General features: G+C 50.6%; 11 protein-coding genes across 11 annotated transcripts; 5 read left to right on the forward strand and 6 right to left on the reverse strand.

Annotated features, from left to right (window-relative positions):
- Positions 1 to 230: 230 nt before the first annotated feature.
- On the reverse strand, positions 231 to 698 carry HETIRDRAFT_480729 (uncharacterized protein). Its single transcript, XM_009553174.1, has one exon. The coding sequence runs from the start codon at positions 667 to 669 to the stop codon at positions 379 to 381; it is 291 nt and encodes a 96-aa protein (XP_009551469.1). The 5' UTR covers positions 670 to 698; the 3' UTR covers positions 231 to 378.
- A 140-nt stretch (positions 699 to 838) lies between these two features.
- On the forward strand, positions 839 to 1,273 carry HETIRDRAFT_455110 (uncharacterized protein; the record flags this gene model as incomplete). Its single annotated transcript, XM_009553175.1, has 2 exons — positions 839 to 1,142; positions 1,191 to 1,273. The coding sequence occupies 2 exons, from the start codon at positions 839 to 841 to the stop codon at positions 1,271 to 1,273; spliced, it is 387 nt and encodes a 128-aa protein (XP_009551470.1).
- Positions 1,274 to 1,471: 198 nt separating this feature from the next.
- On the reverse strand, positions 1,472 to 3,680 carry HETIRDRAFT_455111 (uncharacterized protein; the record flags this gene model as incomplete). The annotated part of the gene is made up of 8 exons (XM_009553176.1): positions 1,472 to 1,816; positions 1,869 to 2,035; positions 2,129 to 2,233; positions 2,288 to 2,411; positions 2,720 to 2,992; positions 3,049 to 3,326; positions 3,397 to 3,545; positions 3,643 to 3,680. The coding sequence occupies 8 exons, from the start codon at positions 3,678 to 3,680 to the stop codon at positions 1,472 to 1,474; spliced, it is 1,479 nt and encodes a 492-aa protein (XP_009551471.1).
- HETIRDRAFT_411925 (uncharacterized protein) lies at positions 3,675 to 7,223 on the forward strand. Its single transcript, XM_009553177.1, has 13 exons — positions 3,675 to 3,782; positions 3,852 to 3,932; positions 4,056 to 4,085; positions 4,145 to 4,162; positions 4,315 to 4,536; positions 4,604 to 4,683; positions 4,876 to 4,983; positions 5,047 to 5,060; positions 5,156 to 5,312; positions 5,375 to 5,814; positions 5,880 to 6,102; positions 6,163 to 6,321; positions 6,379 to 7,223. The coding sequence occupies exons 1-13, from the start codon at positions 3,750 to 3,752 to the stop codon at positions 6,524 to 6,526; spliced, it is 1,713 nt and encodes a 570-aa protein (XP_009551472.1). The 5' UTR covers positions 3,675 to 3,749; the 3' UTR covers positions 6,527 to 7,223.
- On the forward strand, positions 6,707 to 7,132 carry HETIRDRAFT_328583 (uncharacterized protein; the record flags this gene model as incomplete). Its single annotated transcript, XM_009553178.1, has 1 exon — positions 6,707 to 7,132. One exon carries the CDS (start codon positions 6,707 to 6,709, stop codon positions 7,130 to 7,132), a length of 426 nt encoding a protein of 141 aa, XP_009551473.1.
- Positions 7,224 to 7,488: 265 nt separating the features above from the next.
- On the reverse strand, positions 7,489 to 9,334 carry HETIRDRAFT_480735 (uncharacterized protein). The gene is made up of 3 exons (XM_009553179.1): positions 9,288 to 9,334; positions 8,412 to 9,233; positions 7,489 to 8,345 (listed from the first exon to the last, which is right to left on the reverse strand). Exons 1-3 carry the CDS (start codon positions 9,303 to 9,305, stop codon positions 7,629 to 7,631), a joined length of 1,557 nt encoding a protein of 518 aa, XP_009551474.1. The 5' UTR covers positions 9,306 to 9,334; the 3' UTR covers positions 7,489 to 7,628.
- Positions 9,335 to 9,826: 492 nt separating this feature from the next.
- Positions 9,827 to 10,789, forward strand: HETIRDRAFT_442060 (uncharacterized protein). The gene is made up of 3 exons (XM_009553180.1): positions 9,827 to 10,037; positions 10,093 to 10,542; positions 10,592 to 10,789. Exons 1-2 carry the CDS (start codon positions 9,909 to 9,911, stop codon positions 10,528 to 10,530), a joined length of 567 nt encoding a protein of 188 aa, XP_009551475.1. The 5' UTR covers positions 9,827 to 9,908; the 3' UTR covers positions 10,531 to 10,542; positions 10,592 to 10,789.
- A 482-nt stretch (positions 10,790 to 11,271) lies between these two features.
- On the forward strand, positions 11,272 to 11,893 carry HETIRDRAFT_328315 (uncharacterized protein; the record flags this gene model as incomplete). The annotated part of the gene is made up of 2 exons (XM_009553181.1): positions 11,272 to 11,400; positions 11,456 to 11,893. 2 exons carry the CDS (start codon positions 11,272 to 11,274, stop codon positions 11,891 to 11,893), a joined length of 567 nt encoding a protein of 188 aa, XP_009551476.1.
- Positions 11,894 to 12,110: 217 nt separating this feature from the next.
- Positions 12,111 to 12,524, reverse strand: HETIRDRAFT_118844 (uncharacterized protein; the record flags this gene model as incomplete). The annotated part of the gene is made up of 3 exons (XM_009553182.1): positions 12,111 to 12,150; positions 12,211 to 12,356; positions 12,390 to 12,524. 3 exons carry the CDS (start codon positions 12,522 to 12,524, stop codon positions 12,111 to 12,113), a joined length of 321 nt encoding a protein of 106 aa, XP_009551477.1.
- A 44-nt stretch (positions 12,525 to 12,568) lies between these two features.
- On the reverse strand, positions 12,569 to 12,853 carry HETIRDRAFT_328328 (uncharacterized protein; the record flags this gene model as incomplete). The annotated part of the gene is made up of 1 exon (XM_009553183.1): positions 12,569 to 12,853. A coding segment is annotated over one exon (285 nt), but the record flags the coding sequence as incomplete, so codon positions are not given.
- Positions 12,854 to 17,472: 4,619 nt separating this feature from the next.
- On the reverse strand, positions 17,473 to 22,886 carry HETIRDRAFT_455116 (uncharacterized protein; the record flags this gene model as incomplete). The annotated part of the gene is made up of 2 exons (XM_009553184.1): positions 17,473 to 17,643; positions 22,545 to 22,886. The coding sequence occupies 2 exons, from the start codon at positions 22,884 to 22,886 to the stop codon at positions 17,473 to 17,475; spliced, it is 513 nt and encodes a 170-aa protein (XP_009551479.1).
- Positions 22,887 to 24,764: the final 1,878 nt, after the last annotated feature.

A 24,764-nucleotide genomic window follows, 5' to 3' on the forward strand; every position in this document is an offset into this window, starting at 1 on the left:
CTGGCTCGAGCTTGATAGACGCGACGCGAGGTCCTCGTCCGGGAGCAAATCGACTCGACTGCGCAATGCGTTGGCGATAGCGTATTTTGGGCCGCTTCGACGACGCGGGTGTGCGATAGGCTGTCTATGTGGCCGGTGGGCGCTGCTCTCGTCGCTGTGAACGCTCTATCGCGTCTGTGCACTCCCGTAAGTACTTGGTTGCAGCGGTCGTGCGGGGTAGACAGTCCCATAAGGAATAGCGAGTTCTATTTCAGGATCGACAGGATCTGCCAGTGCCCAGTACGCTAGATTACGCTCCCCACGGAGATAAGCACATAAGAAATAAATGTCACTCCGGCATGCATCATGACGGACGCGACAGTGGCACGATGCGCCGCACTAAGCTGCACTGCTCCCGCGCATGTACTGTATACTGCATGCATCCGCCCGGCCTGGAAGTGCACCGATCAATGCTGTGCCTCGACAATGTATTGTCAGGCGCCAGGTCCCATGTGGATCCACATGGCGCACCATCCGCACGTCATCCCACGCTGGCCGTGTGTAGTGTATGCGGAACGCTGGCGCGCCGCACGCCGCGCGAGACACGGCGTGCGCTGGGCATCCGAGGAGGAGCGGCGCACGACGCACGACGCAACGCACGTGCGGATCTGCGGGCGTCGCGTCGAGCATTCTGGGTGCTGGGTGCTGGGTGCACGAACGGACGGACGGACGTGGAGGATCGGTTCGGTCGGTCGGTCGGTCGGTCGGTCGGGGAGAGGACGATCAGGGTGCATCCGTCAAGTTATGTGTGGTGTGTGCGAGCATGCGTCATGGGCCGGGCATGCGTCGATGTGGATAGATGTGGGTCCAGGGGTCGCCGCCACACGTCAACATACAGCCAACGTCGGCGCCACCGTTCGCGCATGCCACGCCGCCGCTCGCATATTCGCGGTGCATCGCTTGCCACTATCGGTCGATCCCCCGAACGCTCGCATCGTCCATAAGCGAGGCGCCCACCACCCGTCGATCGACCGGTGTTCTGTCGTCGGTGCATCCACTGTGCATCCCCGTGCGTCTCCAGGTCTCTGCCGAACGCGCACAGCGCACAGGCGGCGCGGGATCGGATCGTCGGACGCTCGTCACCTGCCAGCCGGCCAGCGCGCGTGAGCCCATGTATCACGTCCGCTCGAGCTCCACTCACGAACTTCCAGCGATCTCTGACGCGCACCCACCCACCTGCTCTGGCGGGAACATTCCAGCGATTCCCTGCCCGAGCCATCCCCGGCGTCTCTGATGGCCCCGGCGTGCTGCCAGACAGGAGCCAACGGTGGCCTAGAGCGCCGGTGACCTGCACGTCTCTGCGAAGCTGATCTGCATCCGTGTTCGCGAGAGAAGCCGCGGTCACGCGAACTCTGAACGCACGGAATTTGTTCACGGCGCTTGCGGGACGCAGGGCAGGGCAGGGCAGGGCAGGGCAGGGCAGCATAGGTTATTAGGGCTGGGCGCAAGGGCAGCAAGGGCAGCAAGGGCGCAGCGCCGGCGCGTCGAATTCGAAATCCTCGCCAGAGCCCTCTTCTTTCTCTCCCCTCTCCTTCTCCCGCTCTCGTAAGATCCCGCAGAAGCCCTGCAGCAGCCCGCAGCCCGAAGAAGCCCGCAGAAGCCCGCAGAGCACATGCCTGGGATCCGGACGCGTGAGACCTGGGATTCTGCTTGGGGCTGGCTGCCTGTGAGAGGGGCGATCCGTGCTGTACTCGTACCAGCGCATGAATTGAACACGGGCAGAAGGGGGGTTGGGAGGACCAGCCGAGCGAGTGCCCGGCGCCGGCGCCGTGCGTTTCTATGCGAAGCGCGCGTGTATGTATCTCCAGCATCGCAGGGTCCGTTCGCACACAGATACTCGAGTGGGCAACGGGGCAGGCAGAAAGATCGCGAGGGGGTACTATCCCCGGCGAGGTCTGCACGCGCGAGGAGCGCTTTGAATGCCATCGGGATCGGAATCCTGGACGGTTGATACGTCGATATTTGAACTTGAATTGCGGGAGCGCTGGTGTGTGGCCTGCCGTGGGAGAATGACGAAGCGGCCAGGTGCTTTAGAGAGAGAAGACCCAGGGAGATCCAGGCCAGGACGTGCTGCTCAGGACCGTTTGACGTGGGCGCGCATCAGACTCGCCGACCAGCCAGCCAGCAGCTGCGGCGATGGCGGTCGCGCCGTCGGTATATATCAGGTGCGCGGACGGGGAGGAGCTGATCGGCACTTGGGGAGGAGCGGATGTTTACGGTGGTTTCGGAGGGACTGCTACTAGCGCACTAGGGACGTGCGCAGGAGGATCAGAGCGATTGTCAGAAGGCGGCGATCGGCCGTGTGCACCCGTGTGCGGAGGGCCCGATGGGGTGTCTGTTTCTTTACGGACTCGCCTGGGCTCGCGCGATCGCTGAGCGCGGGTCGTATTACACTAGATTATACCGTCGTGCAGTGCATGGAAGATTGGGGGTGGAATCTCGGGGCGGGCCGCGCGCGTACCTGCTTGCGACGAGGGACTTTAAGTGGACTTTATTGCTTGCTGATGATGGGAGCAGGGGCTGCTTAGGTGTATGAGCAGCAGGCACATACGTCTGGAACATCGATTTTGTCCCGAAAATCGTGCTGAGCAGATCGAGTCCGCGAGCTGAATATTGTATGCTACGAGATACGGGGGCCCGGAAGCGAGAGCGAGCGAGGGAGACAGGCCTACGATCGTACTAAGGGAGAGATGACGAAGCTGCACGTCAAGTGGCGCGCTAGCGGGTGATTGATGGACGGATGGACGGCTTGAGCGGACTGCGAGCACGCGGTTGTCGGTGTGCGAACAGACGCTGCTGCTACTGACATGGAGCCTCCAGGCCCTGTGAGGACGTGATTCACCGGGACGGCGTGGGAGAGGGTGGGCAGGTGTCCACGCCGTCCATGCTGCGTAACGTGGCATAGCGTCGCGTCGCGCAACGCAACGCAACGCAAGACACACACGTAGTATGCCTGGTTCCCGTGGAGGCCGCGCCGACATGCCCTTCCGCAGGGGTGCAATAACGTACGGACTCGCTGACGACGCGCGCGCACGATGCGCAGGCTGGCGACAGAGTTGCAGCAGACCAGCGAGCAGAAGAGAGCAGACCGGTGTCCTGGTGCCAAGCAAGGAGCGCGGTTGGAATTGGAACGTTGGTGGGGTACCGGACTGGTACCGGGAGGATCGGTTCTTCCGGTGGAAGGAGAAGGCGGGAAAGGAAGTGGAAGGGGCTGGAAAGGGCGGACGGCCGGAGCGTCGGTCGCTCGGCCGGCCGGCGATTCGGATTCGGCAGCGGCGGCAGCGATGCTGACGTTGAGCGTGCGTGGACGGTCGGTGCATGCAGCGGCGCCGCGCCTGTGCGATGTTTCTGACCCACTGCGCTGCAGCGTGCTGCACGCGCGGGGCCACGGTGGACTAGTGCAACCCAGTTGCAGCGTGTGGAGGGCGGGCTTGGGAGGAGGAATCGGGCGGGTGGGAGAAGCGGTTAAGTGTCGCGGGCGCTCTAGATAGGGAGTGATCGCGTGCCTCGCGGCTTATCGTCTCGCGTGGACCCGAAGTCGCATCTCAGCCACCGCGGCCGCTCCATCTTCCGCCGCCCGGGCCCCTGCTATATTTTACCTACCCTCCCTCGCTCCCCTGTCCCTTCCCTTCCTCCTCCATCCTCAAAGGGCTCGGCGCCTCCCATACCCCCTCACCCCCACCCCCCCTCCTACCCCCGTCGTCGCAGATATGATCACCTTCTTCGACAGGCTCAATGCTCAAGTATGCGCTTTTTTCTTGCGGGTCGGCTTTTTGCTCGGTGCAGGCGCTGATCTGCGGCGCGCTTCGTAGGTAGCGAACTCGATTGTCGGCCGGTGGTTTCAGCTGGAGGGCTCAGGCGTGGAAAAGGAGCGCGAGGGCTCCCGGTTTCTTGTGCGTACATTTCTTTCTCCACACGCCGAAACCCCTCTTCCCCCCCCCCCCTTCCGTCCCCCCTTTCTCTACAAGCATAGTGGTCGCGTCGTCGGATGTTCGCTGACCTCGGCACATTTGTAGACTGAAATTCGCGCCGGTATAACAACATGGGTACGTCTCGTCTTTCGCTCTACCGCTCGCCGGCGATCTAACGGATGATGACTTTGCAGGCCGCGATGGCGTACATTGTAAGTCCCCCCCTCCTTACCGACAACAACCATGAAGCCCTCTCCCCCCCTCGTATCTTCATCGACATCTCATTCCTACTTTCCTTGATCTCGCTTCCCCTGCCCTTTCGGCATCCCCCGTAAACCTCTCTGACCCCTAACCTGTCCGCCAGATCTCCGTAAACGCGTCCATCATCTCTGACTCTGGTGGAACGTGCGTTTGTGCGACCAACGACGGATGTGTCACGGACGCCGCCTACGCTCTCTGTGTGACCGAGGTCCGGAGAGACCTCATCACGTCGACGGCCGCCGTGTCTGCCCTCGCGAGCGGGCTCATGGGTTTCTTCGCAAACCTGCCGGTCGGGATGGCGCCTGGGCTGGGGTTGAACGCTTACGTGCGTGGGCTCCAGCATTTTGACGGCGCGCGATGGGGAGTGCTGACCTTGACTTGGGGGACGGCAGTTCACATACTCTATCGTCGGGTTCCACGGGACGGGACTGATCTCGTACCGCGAGGCCCTCGCGGCTGTCTTCATGGAAGGGTGTGTCTTGTTCCTCATCCGGCTGTTCCCCGCACGCCACCCGGATCTGGGCGACGTCTAGTCTCGCGCGCTGTCGCCCCGATTGGGATGGCGCTTGTCTCCGACGCGGCTTCTGGATCGTCGCGCGTGACGTCGAGCACGTGTTCTTGCGTCGAGCGGACGTGCTAACGCTTCCGTTCTGATCTTCTCTAGCTGGATCTTCTTCATTCTCTCTCTCCTCGGCCTCCGCCAATGGCTCGCCCGCGTCATGCCGCAATCACTGGTCATGGCCGTCGGCACTGGCATCGGCCTCTTCATCGCGTGCGTCGTCTCTCGTCTCTCGTCCCTCTTTTACCACACCCATACTCACGCGCCTTTGCACAGCTTCATCGGATTGTGTACGTGAACCCATTTTTCAGAATCGGCTATCGCATTCTGACCTTGAGGCTCTCTCCCGCCCATTGTATTTTGCGTACTGCTTGATTTTTTTCAGCGTCCGGCGGACTTGGCGTCGTTGGCGGTGACACCACAAATTTCGTCGGCCTAGGCGGGTGCTTGCCCGAAAACTACGTCAGCGACGATCTTGCGGGATACTGTGCGCGCGGCGTGCTCAGGAACCCCACGGTCTGGTTGGGCATCTTTGTCGGCGGGTGCGTTGGTCTCTGCCGCCTGGCGCTCTTTCCCCGCCCACTGACTTGACCCTTCGGATTAGCTTCTTAACCGTCTTCCTCATGATGTACCGCGTCAAGGGTGCGATCTTGATCGGCATCTTCCTCACCTCCATCATCTCCTGGCCGCGCCCGACCGCGGTCACCTTCTTCCCGCACACGTCCGCCGGCGACGAGGCATTCGACTTTTTCAAGCAGGTCGTCGCCTTCCGGCCCCTCAACCGCATCGGCAACGCCATCGACTACAACTACGGCAACGGGCACGTGTGGTACGCGCTCATCACCATGCTGTACGTCGATATCCTCGACACGACCGGTACGCTGTACTCCATGGCCAAGTTCGCCGGGTTGAGAGACCCTGTGACGCTCGACTTTGAGAGGAGCACGGTGGCGTATTGCGTGGACGCGTTCTCGATCAGTATGGGCGCCTTGATGGGAACGAGTCCGGTCACGGCGTTCATCGAGAGCGCAACGGGTATCTCTGGTGCGTGCCCCACCCTGATTGCAAATGGACCCGTAAAGCATATCTGACGCGCTCGATGTCTTAAGAGGGCGGCAAGACGGGCATCACTGCGATCGTGACGGGCATCATGTTCCTGGTCTCGGTCTTCTTCGCACCCATCTTCGCGTCCATCCCGTCCTGGGCTACCGGCGGTGCGCTCGTCATCGTCGGCACGCTCATGATCCGCAACGTGCGCGATATCAACTGGGACTACATCGGCGACGCCGTTCCCGCGTTCTTAACGATCATCATCATCCCGTTGACATACAAGTACGCGTCTCATACGTTCCTCCTCTGCTCGGCGTTGACCGAAGTCTCTTCGCGACACAGTATCGCGTATGGAGTCATCGCGGGTATCATCTCGTATCTCATCCTGAATGGCATCCCCTGGATTCTTCGCAAGGTCTCCAACGACCGCATCGTGCCTCCAACATACGGCTCTGCAGAGCCTTGGGTCATCCCGCCTGGCAGCATTGTCCCTGGATGGATGTACGTGCTTCTCCGGTCATCCTCCTCACGTTCTCGTCGCTGATAGTCCTGACGCAGTCGCGCGATCATCGGCTGGCGCGGATCGCGCTCTACCGACCTTCCGCTTGAGCCGCGCCCCTCGACGCGCGGGCGCTCGCAGTCCGTCGACACGGCCTCGCAGGACCACGCGCTCGGGCAGAAAATCATCGACATGGGCGAGAAATAGACGAGGGATGTGGTGTCGGGTTCGCTCCGCCCCGGCCGTTTCGTACGTCTCGCCCGCGCCTCTCGCGCCTCACGTCCGCGTCTTCCGTTCACTCTGTGGGGTCGCCGGCCTGCGACCGTTCTTTTAATTTTCCGTTGCCCCGCTCCTCCGAGCGGGGGGGTGTAAGCAAGGCGTTGTAGGATGACCAGGACGGACGGGAGTGGTGGCGGTTATCTAATTATATATCTATCCGAGCGGGCTGTTGTTATTGTTGTTGTTGTGTGTTCCTTCTGCGAGGCGTGTAGTGGTGTCCGAGTCCCTTTCCTTTCCCTCCCTTACCTTGCCTTTCCTTTTTTATCCCTTACCATCGTTCTTACCTGCTTACTTTTTTTGGCGATGTTGTCCGATATATGTCTAATAGTGCTTTCGGTTTCGATTTTCGTGGGGTTTGTGCTCGTTTGTTCTCTTTTTCATTATCTGTTTTGTGAGCCCGTGTGTTTTGCTCTCGGTGGCGGTGGTGGAGGGGGGAAGGGCATGTTACTTAGACGGAGAGGTGGAGAGGCGGAGAGGCGGAGAGGCGGAGGCGGAGGCGGAGAGGCGGAGGCGGAAAGTGGAGAAGGTGTATAGAGTGGCGCGGACTCGCGTGGCTAGCTACGTCGTTACTCTTGCGGACTCGGAATGGCAGCAAAAATGTGCTCGCAGCAGCAGCGTTATCGGCAGAAGAGGGCTCACAAGAGTTTGATGATCCAGAGACGTGGTGGCGTCTGGTATCCTACCTGATGGTATCAGGGTAGCTGTCTGCCGCGATCGCCGTCACTCCGCTCAACTGGAACGAGTCAAGAGCGAGAGTAAACGCGCCTCAGCTGGTCACCGACTCGAGCCCCGATGCGACGGTCTCGTGTTCTTTTATCTCCCAACTTTACTCGCGAAAGACACGGACTTCGCGCGACTCATAAGTATGTTGAGCTTCGCAGCTTCACGCTCGGAGTCGCAAAACAATTGACTTTGAACCGCTACATGAATTTACAAGTCGCTGGAGTAGTAGTACGTACGCTATCCCAGCTCGAGATCTTCCGATGATTCTACAACTAACGTGTTCCGTATGTACATTCCTCGAACAAGTCTATTTAGGACGAGCCTTGCCCTTGCCCTTTCCCTTTCCACTGGGAGCTGGAGAATTTTGAGGGAGTTCGACTTGCGGTAGGGTCTCGATGAGAGACCCAAGGACGGTGCGAGGTTCGTCGCGGTGGGCACTTGTGCGCGCAGGCGGGGTGGCGAATATGGGTTGGCGAGATGGCCCGGCAGCTGGCATGGACACGTCTTCGTCGCGAGCGCCTCTCCTAGACGGGGTCGAGGGGGTCTGCTGCTCCGCAAGAAGGTCGTTTAACGCAAGCAGGGCGTCGACGGACTGCATGATCGTGTTCTGGAAGACCCCCCCACGAGGAGTCGATAAAAGCGGTGGGGACGAGGGAGGGGAAGTCAAGGGAGACATGGGAGCATCCTTCGAGACGCTCTTTTCTGCCCTTTCCTTATGATATGCGTCCCGTTGGGCCTCTTCGTTTTCTTCTTCTAGAGCTTGTAAGACCTCTTTGGCCTTCTGCACTGCTAGCTGCTTGGCTCGCGCGGTCTCTGCTAGGTACTCTGATCTCGTGCGGGAGCGCGTCTGGATCGGAGAAAATAGGGCCGTTCGTGCTGTTTTGCGAGGTCTGCCTTCAGATTGTGTGAAAGATGACCCGGCCGCTGACGATGCGTCAGGAGAACCCGTCTGAGTGGAAGCGGACGGCGAAGGTCTCTCTCGTTCATTCTCCAATGCATCCCGAACCAGATTCCGCCCCCTCACCTGTAATCGACCACAACAAAGGCAATTAGGTACACTATGAGACTGCATAGTGACAGTAAAACTTACCAATGACTGTTCCGAAGGTTCAGGGGCATTGGGTGGGACACGGAACAACGAGGGCTCCTCAAAGTGGCTACGAAGCTTTGCTGAGGAGTCGGCGACAACACTGAGTGCCCGCAGGTACATAGGATTGAGACCTTGGCCAACCATGAACATAGGCACATTGAAGTATAAGACATCAGGGACGATAGAGATGGGATCTCCTATGTCCTCAAGAGCCCTTGCTTTGAGAGTAGAATCTGCCCTCGCTCGTTTTTGAGGAATGGTGGTCGGAGCAGGCTGTACATTGGGCACAGACCCGATCGGCCTAGTATACTTCAGAAGCGAGAAAAAAGCGGCGACCATGACAAATGCATAGTGGACATCACCATCGAAGTTCTGAAAGGAAAATAATGCTTGTTCATTGACCTGAATAATCGCACCAAAGAATTCTGCTTCCGCAGCCGCCATAATAGATTCCAGGGTTTCGGTGGTGTCGCCGAGACCAAATGCACTGTCCCATTGGTGTTCTATCAAAGGCTTGACTTCTGTCCAAAACACAAGACTGGGAGGAAGGGAAAGTTCGGCGATAATAGCTGCAAAATCCGGAATCCTTCGGGAATGGAGTCTCTGGCTATCCTGTGCTCCTATGAAGTGTGAGAAGTATGGCTGTGGATGGCAGCTGAAGGAAATAGTAGGCAAGAGGGGCTTCCAGCCAGAGCAGTACGATGAGAGAGAGAGATTATGGAAGGCATATGAAGCTGATTCAAACTGATGACTGTTTGCTGCATGAGCAAGCAGAATGTGTAGATCGCGCTCGAACCGCATACGTTCCAAAATGATTCTGTCCTGTTGTTAGACGATCAGCCATGTGAGAGGAACGACAAGCCATGCAGCACATACGTCATTGGCTGTTGCCATAATGAAGTCGTTCGAGTGTTGGTGATGCCAGTGACGGGTGTCCTTGGAAACATTGTCCGATACCTGCTTTTAAGTGTTTAAGCCATTTGGGGTTGACGTCTGCTTGTTCCGTTCTGGGATAGCATTTTGTACCGCTTTAGGATTCTGCTTTGTTCTTTCGTAGGGCGGGAACTGTTCGTCACATGCATTCCTGGTCATACTGTGCTAGAACAAGGCGACCAAGGACAGGCAGAGAAACAAGGGCATGTGTTCAGGCGACCAGACCTTGAGACAATAGGATAACAGGGTTCGGCACACAGACGAACGCAATCTTTTGAGTTGATCAGCACCGGGGACTAATAGTTCAGCACTACAACGAGGACCATGTGAATAATATAACGGCGCAACACAGCGCAACACCTTCTCTGATCATCTGATCATATTAATATACAAGGTCAATGAGAGGAGACGAAGAGTAGACGAAGGTTCTTCACCGTTGAGTCACGATAGTGTCACGGTTCGTCCGCCTCTGTATATAAGTTCGAATCAGTAGCTGGTGGCCCGCCTGTGAGAAACCACAACACTCGCTTTACTACCGTCTTATCCACTGCTACCCTTTCAAGGATGCTTATATCACGAGCATCTGTCCCCGACATTGAAGTGGAAGACCTGTCGGCCTATACGAAGGAGGTCGAGCAGAATGCTGACGGAAAGTCAGTCCTGACTCGGCGCGCGCTCATAGCCCAGCAACAGGTTCTTCGTCCTTATTGCTCATCGATGCCTCGACGCATTTTGATCCCATGGACAGGAATTTAGAGAATGGATCAAACAATATCCTCCTATGCAACAACTTCCTGCCAAACTCGATGCAGAAATCACGCACACGGGCGCTCTCCTTTCCTTCGGTCTCGGTATCACTCACGAGCATCTCCTTGCTTACGCGGCAAAGCGCAACATCCGGGCTTCGTGGGCACCCGATGAAGCCATCACCAGCCCCATAGTCGCGTGGGGCCGAATTGCCAGGCTGTTCAGGGAGAGGATCCCTGGTTTCCTGGTGTACTACCGTCGGCCGTTCTCGGTACACTACGAGGGGCTCCTCGCGCTCTACTCGAACCACTCGATGCGGGAACTGCAGCGCCGCGGGGAGGCACACGAGAAGAGGATTATCGAGTTCCTGCAGAAAGAGATGGAGCTCGACTCGACGCCAATGTGGTACTGGGACATGAGCTACACTTCGTACTACTGAACTGCGTTGACAGTGAGTGGCCTTCGGTTATGTGCAGTCGCCTCTCTCATAGGATACACAGCTTTCACTCTATCGACGTTTGTTCTTAGTCTTCGTGACCGACTTCATACAGACTATAAAAGCTTCTCTCTCGCTCTTTCGTTATCGCTACCGTGCTTTGTCGCTGCTTTCGCTCGCAGATTTGTGGCCTCTGTACTGAGGATCTTTGTATTGACTGTCGTGATGGATTTCAATGTCAAATTCACATAACTGACACCTCAGGCTGTTCGCGACTGTTGTTAAGACGTGCTTATGTTACCGAATGGCGCTCGGCGCGTGTCTTGAGCCTCGGCACGACAGCGCGGTCGCGTGGAATCTGGGGTATAGAGGGGAGTGTCTCGATCCTGCGGGTGCGATGATTTCTGAAATCCTGAAGAGGACTCCTGCTCGCACGACCAAAGGATGCTTTCTGACCCGTCGCTGCTACTCATCATTACCGGCCCTCTCCGCGCTGGGTCTGTCTGCGAGGGAAGGACATGCCTCACTGACATGTTTCTCTCGGGCGAGTCGAATGGATTGTCACTCATGCCACTATATAGGCGAGGAGGGGACATAGGCAAGATGAAAAACAGAGAGAAAACCAGCACAAGCCTGTTTCCCACGGCGTGCACTGCACCATGCCAGCGGCACGGACCCGCGTAGATACTCTCGCTTCCACCTTGGTGCTCGCGTCGTTGGTGCGGTTCAGTCACTTGCTCGAGGATGTTGATACCACGAGCCTCCGTCCCCGACATTGAAGTGGAAGACCTGTCGGCCTATACGGAGGAGGTCGAGCAGAATGCTGACGGAAAGTCAGTCCTGACTCGGCGCGCGCTCATAGCCCAGCAACAGGTTCTTCGTCCTTATTGCTCATCGATGCCTCGACGCATTTTGACCTCATGAACAGGAATTTAGAGAATGGATCAAACAATATCCTCCTATGCAACAACTTCCTGCCAAACTCGATGCAGAAATCACGCACACGGGCGCTCTCCTTTCCTTCGGTCTCGGTATCACTTACGAGCATCTCCTTGCTTACGCGGCAAAGCGCAACATCCGGGCTTCGTGGGCGCCCGATGAAGCCATCACCAGCCCCGCAGTCGCGTGGGTTCGAATTGCCAGGCTGTTCATGGAGAGGATGCCTGGTTTCCTGGTGTACTACCGTCGGCCGTTCTCGGTACACTACGAGGGGCTCCTCGCGCTCTACTCGAACCACTCGATGCGGGAACTGCAGCGCCGCGGGGAGGCACACGAGAAGATGGTTATCGAGTTCCTACAGAAAGAGATGGAGCTCGACTCGACGCCGATGTGGTACTGGGACATGGATTATACTTCGTACTACTGAACTGCGTTGACGGTGAGTGGCCTCCGTATACGTGCACAGTCGTGAAACCTCTCTAGCTAATAGACAGAGGACAGACGTTTTGTGTATACTCAGCTCACTGCTGTCGTTTACTATTGCTCTCGCTCCAACTGCCAACCAAACTGCGAATGTTCACTGAACCCGCAAGGAAGCACGTCCATAAATACCAATCATCGTAAATTGTCATAAAGTCTGAGCCTTACAAGACTGATCGTGGTGTCTCTTGGTCGCTATGCAATCTATACGTTCCATATACATTCCTAGGACGAATCCAGTTCTGAGTCGCGCAAGTGATTTACATTGCCCTCTCTTTGTCCTTTCCCTTATATGGCGTAAGTTCCACCGGCCTTTTATACTTCAACAATGTGAAGAACCCTCCTACCATCAAGAATGCATAGTGGACATCTCTGAAGTACTTGAATGAGAAAATAGCCTGCTCGTTGACCTGAATAATTGAGAAAACACATATTTCCTTTACAATGTATAGGAGAGTCTTATCACCGTCTTTGGCACCCTTGTCACCATAGTCTTTGGCACCCTCATGACCAGAATCTTCGGCACCCTCGTGGCCAGAGTCTTCGGCACTCTCGCCACCTTTGTTAATGCAATCCATCGATGGTAGTCCAAGGCCTTGACTTCTACCCAAAATATCAAGCTCTAGTCAAGGACCCCATCAGTCGTGATGAGGACTGCAAAGTCAAGAATCCTCCTATGGTGTCGTCTGGTGGAACCCTCTTTCCTCACATATGAGAAATACGGCTGAGGATGGCAGCCAAAGTTCTTGTGACTTGTCGAGCGAGGCTGCCAATCGAGGCAGTATGTCATGAGAGAGAGGCTCTGAAAGGGATATAAACGAGATTCAAGTTGTTTTATCTTGGCTGCATTGTCAAGGTAGGTCCAAAGATCTGCATAGAGTTGTTGAGGTTCTATCAGAATTCCGGCCTAATGTCGAGCATTCAGTATGTAAGATTGAGAGGTAGCCATGCGTCACTTACGCCATGATTCCCAGTGAAAATTCGGTATTGCAAAATCGAACGAAAACTAGCGAGATCGGACAAGTCGATGTAGTTAGAAAAGTCTCACTTTGATCGAACGTGAACGACTTTGAATGACTCTCATCACACGTAGCCAATGCTAGCTGATGCCCAGGCTCCTACCCACCACCGTGTCGAGGGCAAGGGTCTATTACTAAGAGGAAATAACGAAAAACATATGAGAAAACATATGACAAATAAATGACATAATGAAGTAACATTTTGAACCTTAATCCTCGAGCAATCGCAAGCCCTCTCTATTGGTGGCTGGCACATAACATATACAAACACGCGCCACCTGGAAGATTCACCGGCGTCAGCCATAGAAGACTGGCCGTACATGAGATTTAGATCATTAGTAATGCGAGTGCATGATATCATGAAATTTACTGAATTGCACTTGGGGCTCTGGACCAAAGATTTGAAGGTTGAATAATGATATACAATGCAATGGCTCTACAAAGTCACTACAGGCCCCAAATGTCAGGGGTATAACTTGATGGCAAAGTGAATGCCAGAGCAAAAGGCGATAATCACTGGTTATATAGCACTGGTGAGGACATAAATAAATTGATGTGTTAGTGTAGTGGTTATGCTGCCATGATAAAATTTTACCCACTCACGAGGTCCCAAGTTCAAACCTGGCATGATTTCTCTTTTGATCAGGTATGCTCCCTTCTTATATGATTTATCAAAAGCCTCAGTGCTTCTATTCTCATGAGACAGGATTGATAGTTTAAATAAAACATATATAATCATGTCAGGTTCGAACTTGGAACCTTGTGAGTGGGTAAAATTTTATCATGGCAGCATAACCACTACACTAACACATCAATTTATTTATGTCCTCACCAGTGCTATATAACCAGTGATTATCGCCTTTTGCTCTGGCATTCACTTTGCCATCAAGTTATACCCCTGACATTTGGGGCCTGTAGTGACTTTGTAGAGCCATTGCATTGTATATCATTATTCAACCTTCAAATCTTTGGTCCAGAGCCCCAAGTGCAATTCAGTAAATTTCATGATATCATGCACTCGCATTACTAATGATCTAAATCTCATGTACGGCCAGTCTTCTATGGCTGACGCCGGTGAATCTTCCAGGTGGCGCGTGTTTGTATATGTTATGTGCCAGCCACCAATAGAGAGGGCTTGCGATTGCTCGAGGATTAAGGTTCAAAATGTTACTTCATTATGTCATTTATTTGTCATATGTTTTCTCATATGTTTTTCGTTATTTCCTCTTAGTAATAGACCCTTGCCCTCGACACGGTGTCGTGGTGAGGAATGGTTTCTCCCCTAGATACGATCGGGGTTTCCTGTTTTTCCAGATGTACCTAGTGTTCGTTTGATTGCTGTTCTAGATGATACCTTCCGGTGTTGGCACGATACACAGATGTTGGTCACAGTTATAGGCAACGATGAGAATATCTTGAGCTATTTAGCGAATTTCTGAAGTGGTGCCGGACCACTAACAAAGACAATACTCTGTAAATGTTGAGAATAATGAGGAGAGGCTTAAGAACTTTGTGATTCAAGTTGCTGAGGTGCTACACAGATTGAAGGCGAGCTACTAGTTCGTCTAGTATCCCTACAAGTCTTGTAGCTTATCTCCAACTAATATCACTCAAAGAACTTATTGACTGGCACTGACTGACTGAGTAAAAGTAAGAGGGAGAGATGGTCTCTGCCTGAAGCAGGACAATCAGCCTCCTTATATACTATTTCAAGTGGGAATCTCCTTCCTAGTATATACAGGCTGAGTAGAGTCATTGTGAGTCACAAAGAATGCTGTAGAAATAAAAAGAATAGGGAGGAAAGCAGAGGAACAGAAAGGAAAGTAAAAGAAAGGCTCAGAATGTGGTAGAATATTCCTTCAGCTTCCTTCAGAACTGCTCAGAACCTTCCCCTCCTTTCAGCTTGGAATGCCCTAGACCTTGCCCCTTTCCTAAACATTCTCCATCCTTCCACTAAAGCTCCTTTCTATTCTACCAGATTCCACTGCTTTCTTTCCATTCCTTATTGTCTTGCCATGGTCTAGCCCTTTCTGAAATAGACCCTAGGCTCTGGAATCTGTCCCAAAAGCGAATTATGAGTAGGAAAAGGGATAGGAAATCAAGTTTAAGTGGTAAAATACTCGAAAAATATGTAGAAAATCGGAATTAAATGTCCTGTCCCTTCTAGGTTGTTTCTCTTTTCTTTCTTCTAGTCAGATATTCCGCCCTCCATTCTACCATCACTATTTGATGCCTAACAATGTGCAAGCGCGACAACGGTGGTGGATAAGAGCCTGGCTGATGCCTAAATTTGGTATTGTGAGGTTGGTAAAAGCCCTGCGCTGACCTGCTACCTTGACAGCCACAGCGTGTTTTCCACGCCACTTGTGTCCGTCATTGCTTACTGCATCTGCCGCCAAGTCACGCCTCCACTCCTACGGCCCACAACATCCTGTTCAGGCCAGTCTCACTGTCATTTACCGACTTCCCCATGCCACCACATCAATCCCATGCCACACCTTGACACCACCAAGCACAGCCGACTTCCGCAGCACACGTGCATCTCAGCCATCGCTCAGCCACTAGGTCACATGGCACGGCACGGGACTGACTGAGGACAGTCAGGATTTCAGTAGGGAGGAGATGATGAGTGCGCCACCTCTCTAAGCGCCGGGACCCCGTTTTTTGCAGTTTTACGAGCACTAGCATGCTGACCTCAGGGAATACCCCAGACACCGCTGGGTGGCCCTGCAGCCCAGAGCGACTCCCTCCAATGCCCACTACGACCTCAGCATTACGGTCTCGGGCCGACACGGTCTTGTCTTGCACCCCTCAGTCATCGCCTTGCATCATCTCACTCAGCCCCACACATGTTGCACAACAACCTCGAGCCTGCTGCACCCGCAAAGACCTTGCCAAGCTCTCACCATATGCCTTACAAGCATCGACCGCACGGACCGCACCGCGAGCAGCTCTGCGATGCGATATCGTAGAGAGCTTTATCGCGTGTGCTTATTGGGTAGTACAGGTCCCGTGATCCATTGCCCCTCCACCTTCCTAGAGTTTACCTCGTCTCACCGCTACACCTCTTTACTAAATATTGCTTTGTCTCTCGACTGCAGCGCAACAGAACCTTGCAGTCTACGAGCACCTCTGCGTGTGGTTTTTCTTTATCTTTCTATGTTACGGTCTTGGCGCGATATCGATTTACTTTACCTTACAAGTTCGCGTTTACTGTACTCTCTTTGACTTACTATAAATCCCTGCCTACGACACTGCAATACACCAGTTTTGAACACCCCTCTGTTTAGAGCTCAACTTTGCACAAAGATCTCACTCGTATTGCATCGCACCGACATCGCACTCGCTCGATTTAGCACTCCAGTCGCCTTCATTGCCACTATTGTCAGGGCCTTCATCACTGCCCTTGAAGTTGTCTCGGTCACTCTTGCCTCGGCCCACAGTCCACCACCTCGTTTCACACGAGAGTATTCTCGCGTAACCTCACCTCACCTTGCTAGATATCTTGATATCTCACAGTACTTATCTTATGCGCCATCTCACAACTTACAAGGGTCTCTCGCTATTTGTAGTAAAGTCAGCTCCCCGCCTACCCTGTGTTTAGTGGTGTGTTTTGTGTTGTGTTTTCGCATGCAGAGCCATTGCAAGCACATCAACATCATGAATGTGCTGCCAGCTGTTGGGCAGTTTCAGTTTAAAATAGACTGTTCCAATAGTGTCAATGATTTCGAATAGCCCAAATTGTTTGGGTCTTAGTTTCTCCGAGGGGTGATTTGTATGGATGTGTTTCCCATCTAACCACACTTGGTCTCCTTTCTTGAAAGGTGGTAGTTCTGTTCCAAAACGGTCATGTTATATCCTTATAGCTTTGGCTGCAATTTTGAGGCTAGCTTGTGCTTCCTTCCTAGCATGTTGCAGAGCGGCAAGTCGCATGTTGGCGGTGGGTATATTTGTGTTTCCTATAATGGCTGGATACGCTCTTGGCTGGTATCATCTGGAAAAACACCCCCTTGTATTAGCTCTGGATTATATCTAATAGTGTCTAAAAGTATCTAAAAGTGTTAATAGTATCTAAAAGTGTCTAATTTCCTAATTGGGAGCAACACATTGTGAGCATTGGATTGGTTTCTAATTTCATGATATTAGCACTAATTCTATACTAAGAAGTCTTTAATTATTAGTAGGAAATAGTAAGTACTACTGCTTTATTAGTGAGAAGGTAAAGATGTGGCACATTCTATACTATTTCAGCATATTACTCTCCTTCATATATGCCTATATCTGTTAAGCCGCTAGGCTTATCACGTGCACTTAATGCACTAAGTAGGGTTCCCTAAGCTAAAACTAAGATTGACTGCCTAACGAATGAAGACGATGGCTCGTCTGCGTGCATGATCCAAGAAGTCTTGGTTACTATTGATCTTGTCTTCGAACAAGTGGAGAAGATGATTATTTATAATTGACCGATGTTCTTCAGGAACGAACAAGTCTTCTCTGATAGAGCAGATCACTTCGGGTGGATCCCAGCGAACGACTCGATAAGCAGCGAGTCCTTGATAAGCAATAGAGACGGGAGAATGATAAGGGCTTTGAGACGAATCCAGTGCTTCATCAGACTAGGTATGATTCGATTGATCTGACAGAGTTCGCGATGCGTGGGCTTGGAAGGAGCCAGATGCTAGGCGCAGTGCAGAGATCAAGATTGTATACGAAGTGAACGAGCTGAGGCTTCTAAGAAGCTCAGCTCGGCTATTTATACATACAGACTATTTAGGGCAAGCCGGACAAGTGGTCCGTGCTTCTAAACACTAAGTACGATCAATGATCGGCGTATGTAATCCGCAGCTCTGTGCTTTTATCCAATTATAGTAACAATGACGATTGTCTGTCCGCATCAGTAAACAATTCAGGAACACAGTTAAGTGACGTCATAACGGGCATACGTAAACGTTCAAGCCGAAGCTTGTGAATGAGTCAGTAAGGTAAGCGTTCATGCATTGGCATGTATATGTAATCAGTCTTTGTCACCCAAATATGTCAATGAGTCACGTGCTGAGCACGTGTTAGGACACAGTCCTAACAATACCATTATCTTGTAGCTTTTTTGCTGACTTTCTAGCTGCTTTTATAAGGGATATAGAAAGAGAGACATGTGCATTGATGCCCCCAGCCACTTTGTTGGCAGCTTGGCAGCTGCCACAAGAGGCTATGAAGGCCTAGGTACCTTGTCCTTGCACACAAGATCATTAAAGTTGTCGTTGTTAGCCAATGCCTGTTACTAGTCATTATAGGACACAATATGTGGGTTGGACTTAGGGATATGCTATATGCAGCCTTATAGACCTTGTCTATTAGTATAGTGGCTAATACTGTCTTGTGCAGCACACAATCATCATCACTATTGATATTACAATTTTTAGCACTATTTATATTGTTTATTGCCTTGTTATACAGAAGATGCTTAAACTTGGTGTTTTCCTCTAGCTATTAGGCTATGGAAAAGACAGTCATATTGGTATGTGGTGCCAGAATGATATATTTGCCTGCCATATAGGAAATATATGTATTAAGCATATTAAGATCACCTTAACAATCTTGTGCTTATTTATATATAGGCATGCCATACATATACTCTTGTCCCCACCCTCTACCTCACTAGTGGCTATTTGGAAAACCCCTCTCTCTTATTGGATCTTGATTATTCATAATCATGTTTTTGATCAAATTTGCAAATTTAGATAGCATTGTCTATACTAGTAGAGTCCCATTGAATATTATACTCAATCATAGTTTTGCACATTCTCAGTCCAAATTGTATAAGTGCCATAATTTATTTTTATCCTATATAAAGTGTATTATCAATTTTCCATTGGTTTATTATCTTCTTAGCTGGTGTTTAAACTAAATCCTGAAAGACTTTTTAGGTATTTATTGACCTATTTATTTATAAAATAGAGGAAAGATAAATGTTAAATAAAACTAGAGATGTTGAGGTTGCCTATATTATGTCTACTTATTTAGATTACCAAGTTCATATCTTAGACCTTGTGGCTTAGTGGCTTAGAGCATCTGTCCTGGGTGCTTGCATACATGAGGTTGTTAGTTCAACTCTGGCAGAAGGCAAGTTTGTTATAAGGTATATTCTGTGTTTAGGTATTGAACTAGTGCTCTAATAGACATGACTCTATAAGAAGGCTATGAGAACTGTGATGCTTGATTTATTATGATTTTCCCGAAATTTCAAGTTATAATCAATCCTAATAATTCCTCATTTAGGAAAATTATGTCTAATTAGAACAGGTTTAGAGGGGGGGTAAGCTAAAAATGTCTAATCCTAATTGTTCTTAATTATGCATAAATAGAACTAATTAGAGCTTAATACAAAGGAGTGGTTTTCCAGATGATCCATGTAGAAGTTCAAATGGTGACTTCTTCGTGGCTGAGTATTGGTGTACGTTGTGGGCATATTTTGCATAAGAGATTAGATCGGCCCAATTGTCCTGTGACGAGTTGCAGAATGCTCTGAGGTATTGTTCCAGTTCTTGGTTCATTCGTTCGGTGGCGCCATCTGTCTGTGGGTGGTATGCTGTGCTGAGTGCCGATGTGATTCCTAGTTCCTTGAGTAGTGCTTGCGCTACTTTCGACACAAATTGTGTTCCTCTGTCCGATATGATTTTATCGGGCAGTCTGTATCTTCTCTAGGTGTGATCCAGTAATAATCAGGCAGTTCTGTCTGAGTTAATATTCTTTAGACACGGTGTGATAATTGTCACCTTCATGAATCTGTCTGTTACCACGTGGAGTGAGTCAAATCCTTTTGACTGGGGTAAATCTGTAATAAAATCCATAGTGATCATTCCAAAGGGTCGGTCTGGAATCTCCGTTGGTTGGAGAGGAACCATTGTCGGGTGTGTGTCATTCTTAGTAGACTAGCAGGTTGCGCATCCTTCCACATACTGGTGGATCGTGTTCAATATTCCGGGCCAAGTAAACTCTTGTCCTACTGATGCTAGTGTTCCTCTTTGTCCTGGATGTCCTGTGGCTAAACTGTCATGATTCATCTTGATTATTTCTCGGCGAAGTTGTTTGTCTTAAGGAACATAGATTTTTCCTCTGTATAAAACAAGTCCTTCTTCATCATTCCATTCCTGTAGGCCTTTCTTCATGCTGCAAGGGCCTAGTTCCCAGACCTTGGCTAAGGTTTTGATTAGCCACTTGTCCTTCTGGTTTGCAGCTATAATCTGCTTCTTGAGGTCTTTATCAATAATTGTGATGCCTCCTTGTCCTGTGGCTTTGATATGCTATATTCTGTGGGGGTCCAGTTCTTCCTCTGTGGTGATTGCATTGATGTCTGCAAAAGGTCTCTGCCCTGTTTCTTTTGCTTGATTGAAAAGTTTGGGTCCCAAGAGCGTTGATGAGCATGAGTATGCTCTAGGCACCAATACCCCACTTTTGCAGCTTTTCAGTATTCTTTGACCGTTTGGCACACTTAGGACCGGCCGATCCCGATCCGTTTGGCGATCTCAGCCATTCGTTAGGTGCTGACTTTCCATTTAGACCTCCGCACAGTTGTTCGGAGCTGTTCACAGTCATCCTATCCATCTATCATCACTCTCAGCAGTAGGGGCTCTCCACAGACTGTCGCGGCCAATTGCCAATCGGTTCGGTACACGTCACATGGTCGGCACATTTGGTCGGCTTCGGTGTCCCGAATCGGAGGCGGCCGAACACTTTGTTGACTCAGAATGGATCTGTCTTTCTATCTCTTATCGTCCTTATGCCTTCTGTTGACCTATCCTTCATTATCTTCAGAGCTCCCAAGTTTCTAAATGGTTTACCCATGTGGCATGTGGTTCTTATCTCCAGGTCCATGTGCACTCACCTTGGCAATCTCTTCACTTATTTAGACTTTAGAGTTATTGCTTCTTATCTTATAGTGTTCACAACATCACTCCCTTATCTTCTTTACCTTTGATCACTCTTGGCACACATTTCCGATTGCTCTATGCCTCTGCCAATCTCCTTATCTTGTACCTGTTCGGACTTACTATAAAATGGCACCTATGGCCTTGCAATACATCAGCTTTGGCTCCCCCCTTGTTCCGATTCCATTTGTGTGCTTGTGTCTATAAGACTTTGAGCCATTGCCTTCCGATCCTTGTTAGCATTTTGCCCTTTTGTTTGTGTTGTTGCATTCGATCGCAGCCCTCCATCAGAGCCCTCGTCGTTTTGCTCTCTCCCTCTCATCTAGTTTGTCATCCTCTGCCAGTGTCCAGTGTGGCCTTGCACCCATTCCCTTCCCTTTGCATCCTGATCAAATCCCGATCAAACACCAACCAACCAACCAACCTACCGACCTACCGACCTACCGACCAACCAACCTACCAACCAACCGACCTACCAACCAACCTACCAACCAACCAACCCACTGACCGACCGGCCAACTAACCGACTGACTGAATATTTTGATTTTGGAGTTGTTTGTTTACTACACTCCAAACGCTTTTAGTATGCTCCCTTGTTGGTTGTTGCACAGCTTATAGTTCCTTGCACACTAGAACCAGCTCTTGCTTACCTGCGCTTGTAGGGGTGTTTCTTGGGTGTGTTTTGTACTCAGAGGCATCACTAGCATATCAGCATTTTGGATGCCATGACAGACCGTCGGACTTATTGGTTACTTCCACCTTGTGTGTTAACTTGTAATCGAAACGCGAGAGGAATAATGACCATCTTGCCTGCTGACGGTTCAACTTCTGACTTGATTTAAACCACTCCGAATTCTTGTGGTCCATCCAGACATCGCCGCGCGCCTGCTGCACTCTCGGCGCCCTCCAAGTAATGTCACCAAGCTTTAAAGGCTCAAATGACTGCTAGCAACTCCTTGTTGTAAATTGGATAGTTGCGTTCCGTGGGTGAGAGTGATTTGGAAATGTAGGCACAAGGGTGCCATTTTCCATCTGGGGCAACTTGTGATAGTACTGCTCCTGTGGTGAAGTCTGATGCATCGCATTCAATGCGGAAGGGGTTCCTAGTTTCTGGCATGACAAGCACTGGGGACGATATGAATGTCTTCTTGAGTGCTTGGAATGCTTCTTTGCATGCTGGCATCTAATCCCAGCTGTGTTCCTTCTGTGTTAATTCAAATAGCAGCCTAGCTATTTTCAAATAATCCTTGATAAATCTGCAATAAAAGTTGCAGAATCCTAGAAATGATTGGACCTCCTTGACTTTGGTTGGAGTTGGCCACTCCATAATTCCGGCCACTTTGATTGGGTCCATTTCCAGGTATCCATGGAATATAATGTATCTTAGATAGTCAATTTTCTTCTTATGAAAATGACACTTCGAGGGCTGCAGGTATAAGTCGTTGTCCTGTAATATCTGTAAAACCTGCTGCATCATCTGAATGTGTTCTTCCATAGTCTTTGAGAACACCAGAATATCGTCCATATAAATGGCTACCTTTCCTCCATAGATGAGGTTCTTGAAGAGCGAGTTCATCATAGTTTGGAACATCGCCGGTGAGTTGGTGAGTCTAAAATACATTACTAAAGGTTCGTACATTCCTAGGTTAGTTACAAACGTGGCCTTGTGGACATCCTTTTCATCAATGAGCACGTTATTGTATCCCATGTCGATGTCTACCAACGAGAAGTATTCTGCCTCAGTCAAGAGATCCAGTAGTTCTTGAATAATTGGCAGAGGATACTTGTTCTTGATCATTATTTCGTTAAGCTTCCGGTAGTCCATTACCGGCCGTAGCTTTCTATTTTTCTTCTTGATAAAGAAGAATGGCGATGCCATATGCAATTTGGATTCCTGAATGAATCCCTTCTTGAGACTTTCGTTGATGAATTTCTTGAGCTCTTCCTGCTCCATAGGGCTGAGGCTGTAAAGTTTTGGCCTGAGTGAGTGTTCCATATTGTCCTTGAATTCTATCTTGTGATCCCATGGTCGTTTGGGTGGTAATTTCCCTGGTTTTTGTCCTTCAAAAACTTTCCTATACTTCCAGTATACTCTGGGAACGATTTCTTCAAAGAGTAATTTGGGTTTCCCTTTAGAAGCCTCTTCTGCAAATTTTTGCGGATTGGTGTGCTTGGTTTGTTTGCCTACCGCTGTTTTGATAGGTTTCGCTTTATGTGTTGGTGTATTGGCGGCAGAGGTCTCGGTATGATGGATCTCGAATTCTTTATTGTGGTCATTGTATAATTCCAGGGCTTCCAATTGCCCTGTGTCCAGGCATCTGATGAGGTATACTCCATCTTTATCTAGATCCGTAGAAGGTAGAGCCGATAGCAGTCCACCACCTTCCTGAGTCTCCTCTTTGGCCCACTTTGGTGCCATATAATGCTTGGCTTGGGTCCTGAGGTAGTACTCCAGTTTGGTTCCTTTGGGTTGCGAAACCCAGATTTTAGGTATTATCCGTGGATGTGGTACTGTAGTGTTTCCCACTTTCCGGCCTAGCTGTTCTTTTCCTGGCTTTTGCAATGGGATTGAGTAATCACGCTCTTGTGGTACTGTCACTATGCGCCGTATCTCTGGTTCTTGTCATCCTGGTTTCCTAAAAGCCCTCTTGGCTTTAACTGATCCTCCTGTGATACTGCAGGATAGTGGGCACCTAGTAAAGTGTAATCCGTAAGCATGCCAGTTGACTTCTGGGTTGTGCTCTAACAACCAGTCAGTTCCTAAAATGATGTCTTCTCTCCCAATTTTGGCTATATAGAATTTTGCCAATTCGGTGTGTGCTCCCCCTCCTTTGCCTAGAACTCGTAGTTTTAGTTCTGCGAATCTTGTGATGGGTCCTCCTTTGAACTCTGTGTTCTGGACCATTGATGAGCATGCACCCACACTAGGGTCTGAGGAAGGTATTTGGGAAGCTTTGGGAAGATACTGAACAGCACTCAACAAGTACCGAAGACACCAACTATTACCGAACATGGTTGGTCCCTACCTGACCGATGGCAAGCCACCGAAGGACATTCAGCAGCACTTGGGTCAGTTCACCCACACTTCACGTACTTACCATGACCGCACAGGAGGATTACAATAAGTGTTTACGAGATTGGAGCCAGTATTCTATATCAGCCGATGTCCTCCGTGAGTCGGTTGGTCCTTATTGCTTATCTTCCCGACTTCCACATGGTTGGTCAAACGTGATTGTGCATCATTACTTGGCTACCCTGGTTGTACATTACGTCTTCTTTATTTTCATTGGTTCTCCAACGCCTGTTTCTGCTACCTATGCTCGGGCGATGGATCCCAAACGTTCGGGATTCCGCCATCGCTGATTAACTTTTACCTTGTCACCTTCAGAACCCATATGGACATCTCACCTACCTTCTTATCTTCTCTGATTGCTAAGGCTTGGCGCTCATTCGACATTTACTCTCATTTCTTGTTTAATATTTTACTTAGGGGCTCTGTTTACTATAAAAACCCTACATACAACTCTGGAATAAACCAGCTTTCGCACCCCACAGTTCAGAGCTTATTTGCACTTGTCCCAACTATCGAAATCATCTCCATCGACTCCCGAAAACTTGTCATCTTTGTCATTTGGCCTTGTTTGCGTTCGTACTTGTCTCTTCGCTCGTACCCCTTGTCCCCCCTTGTATATTGTCAGAGTCCCATGTGGCTCTTGAAGCACGTAGTTGTCGGTCGTGACACTACTTCCTTGTTACTGACCAAATCGCCAACACGACCGACCGAACGTTCGGTCGGTGTTCGGTGTAGTCCTAAAACCGCTGGGGCACTATAATCTCACACTCCTCGCTGCTTCTCAGTGCACCATCAATTTCT

Source organism: Heterobasidion irregulare (assembly GCF_000320585.1).
Source record: "Heterobasidion irregulare TC 32-1 unplaced genomic scaffold scaffold_11, whole genome shotgun sequence".
NCBI lineage: Eukaryota > Fungi > Basidiomycota > Agaricomycetes > Russulales > Bondarzewiaceae > Heterobasidion > Heterobasidion irregulare.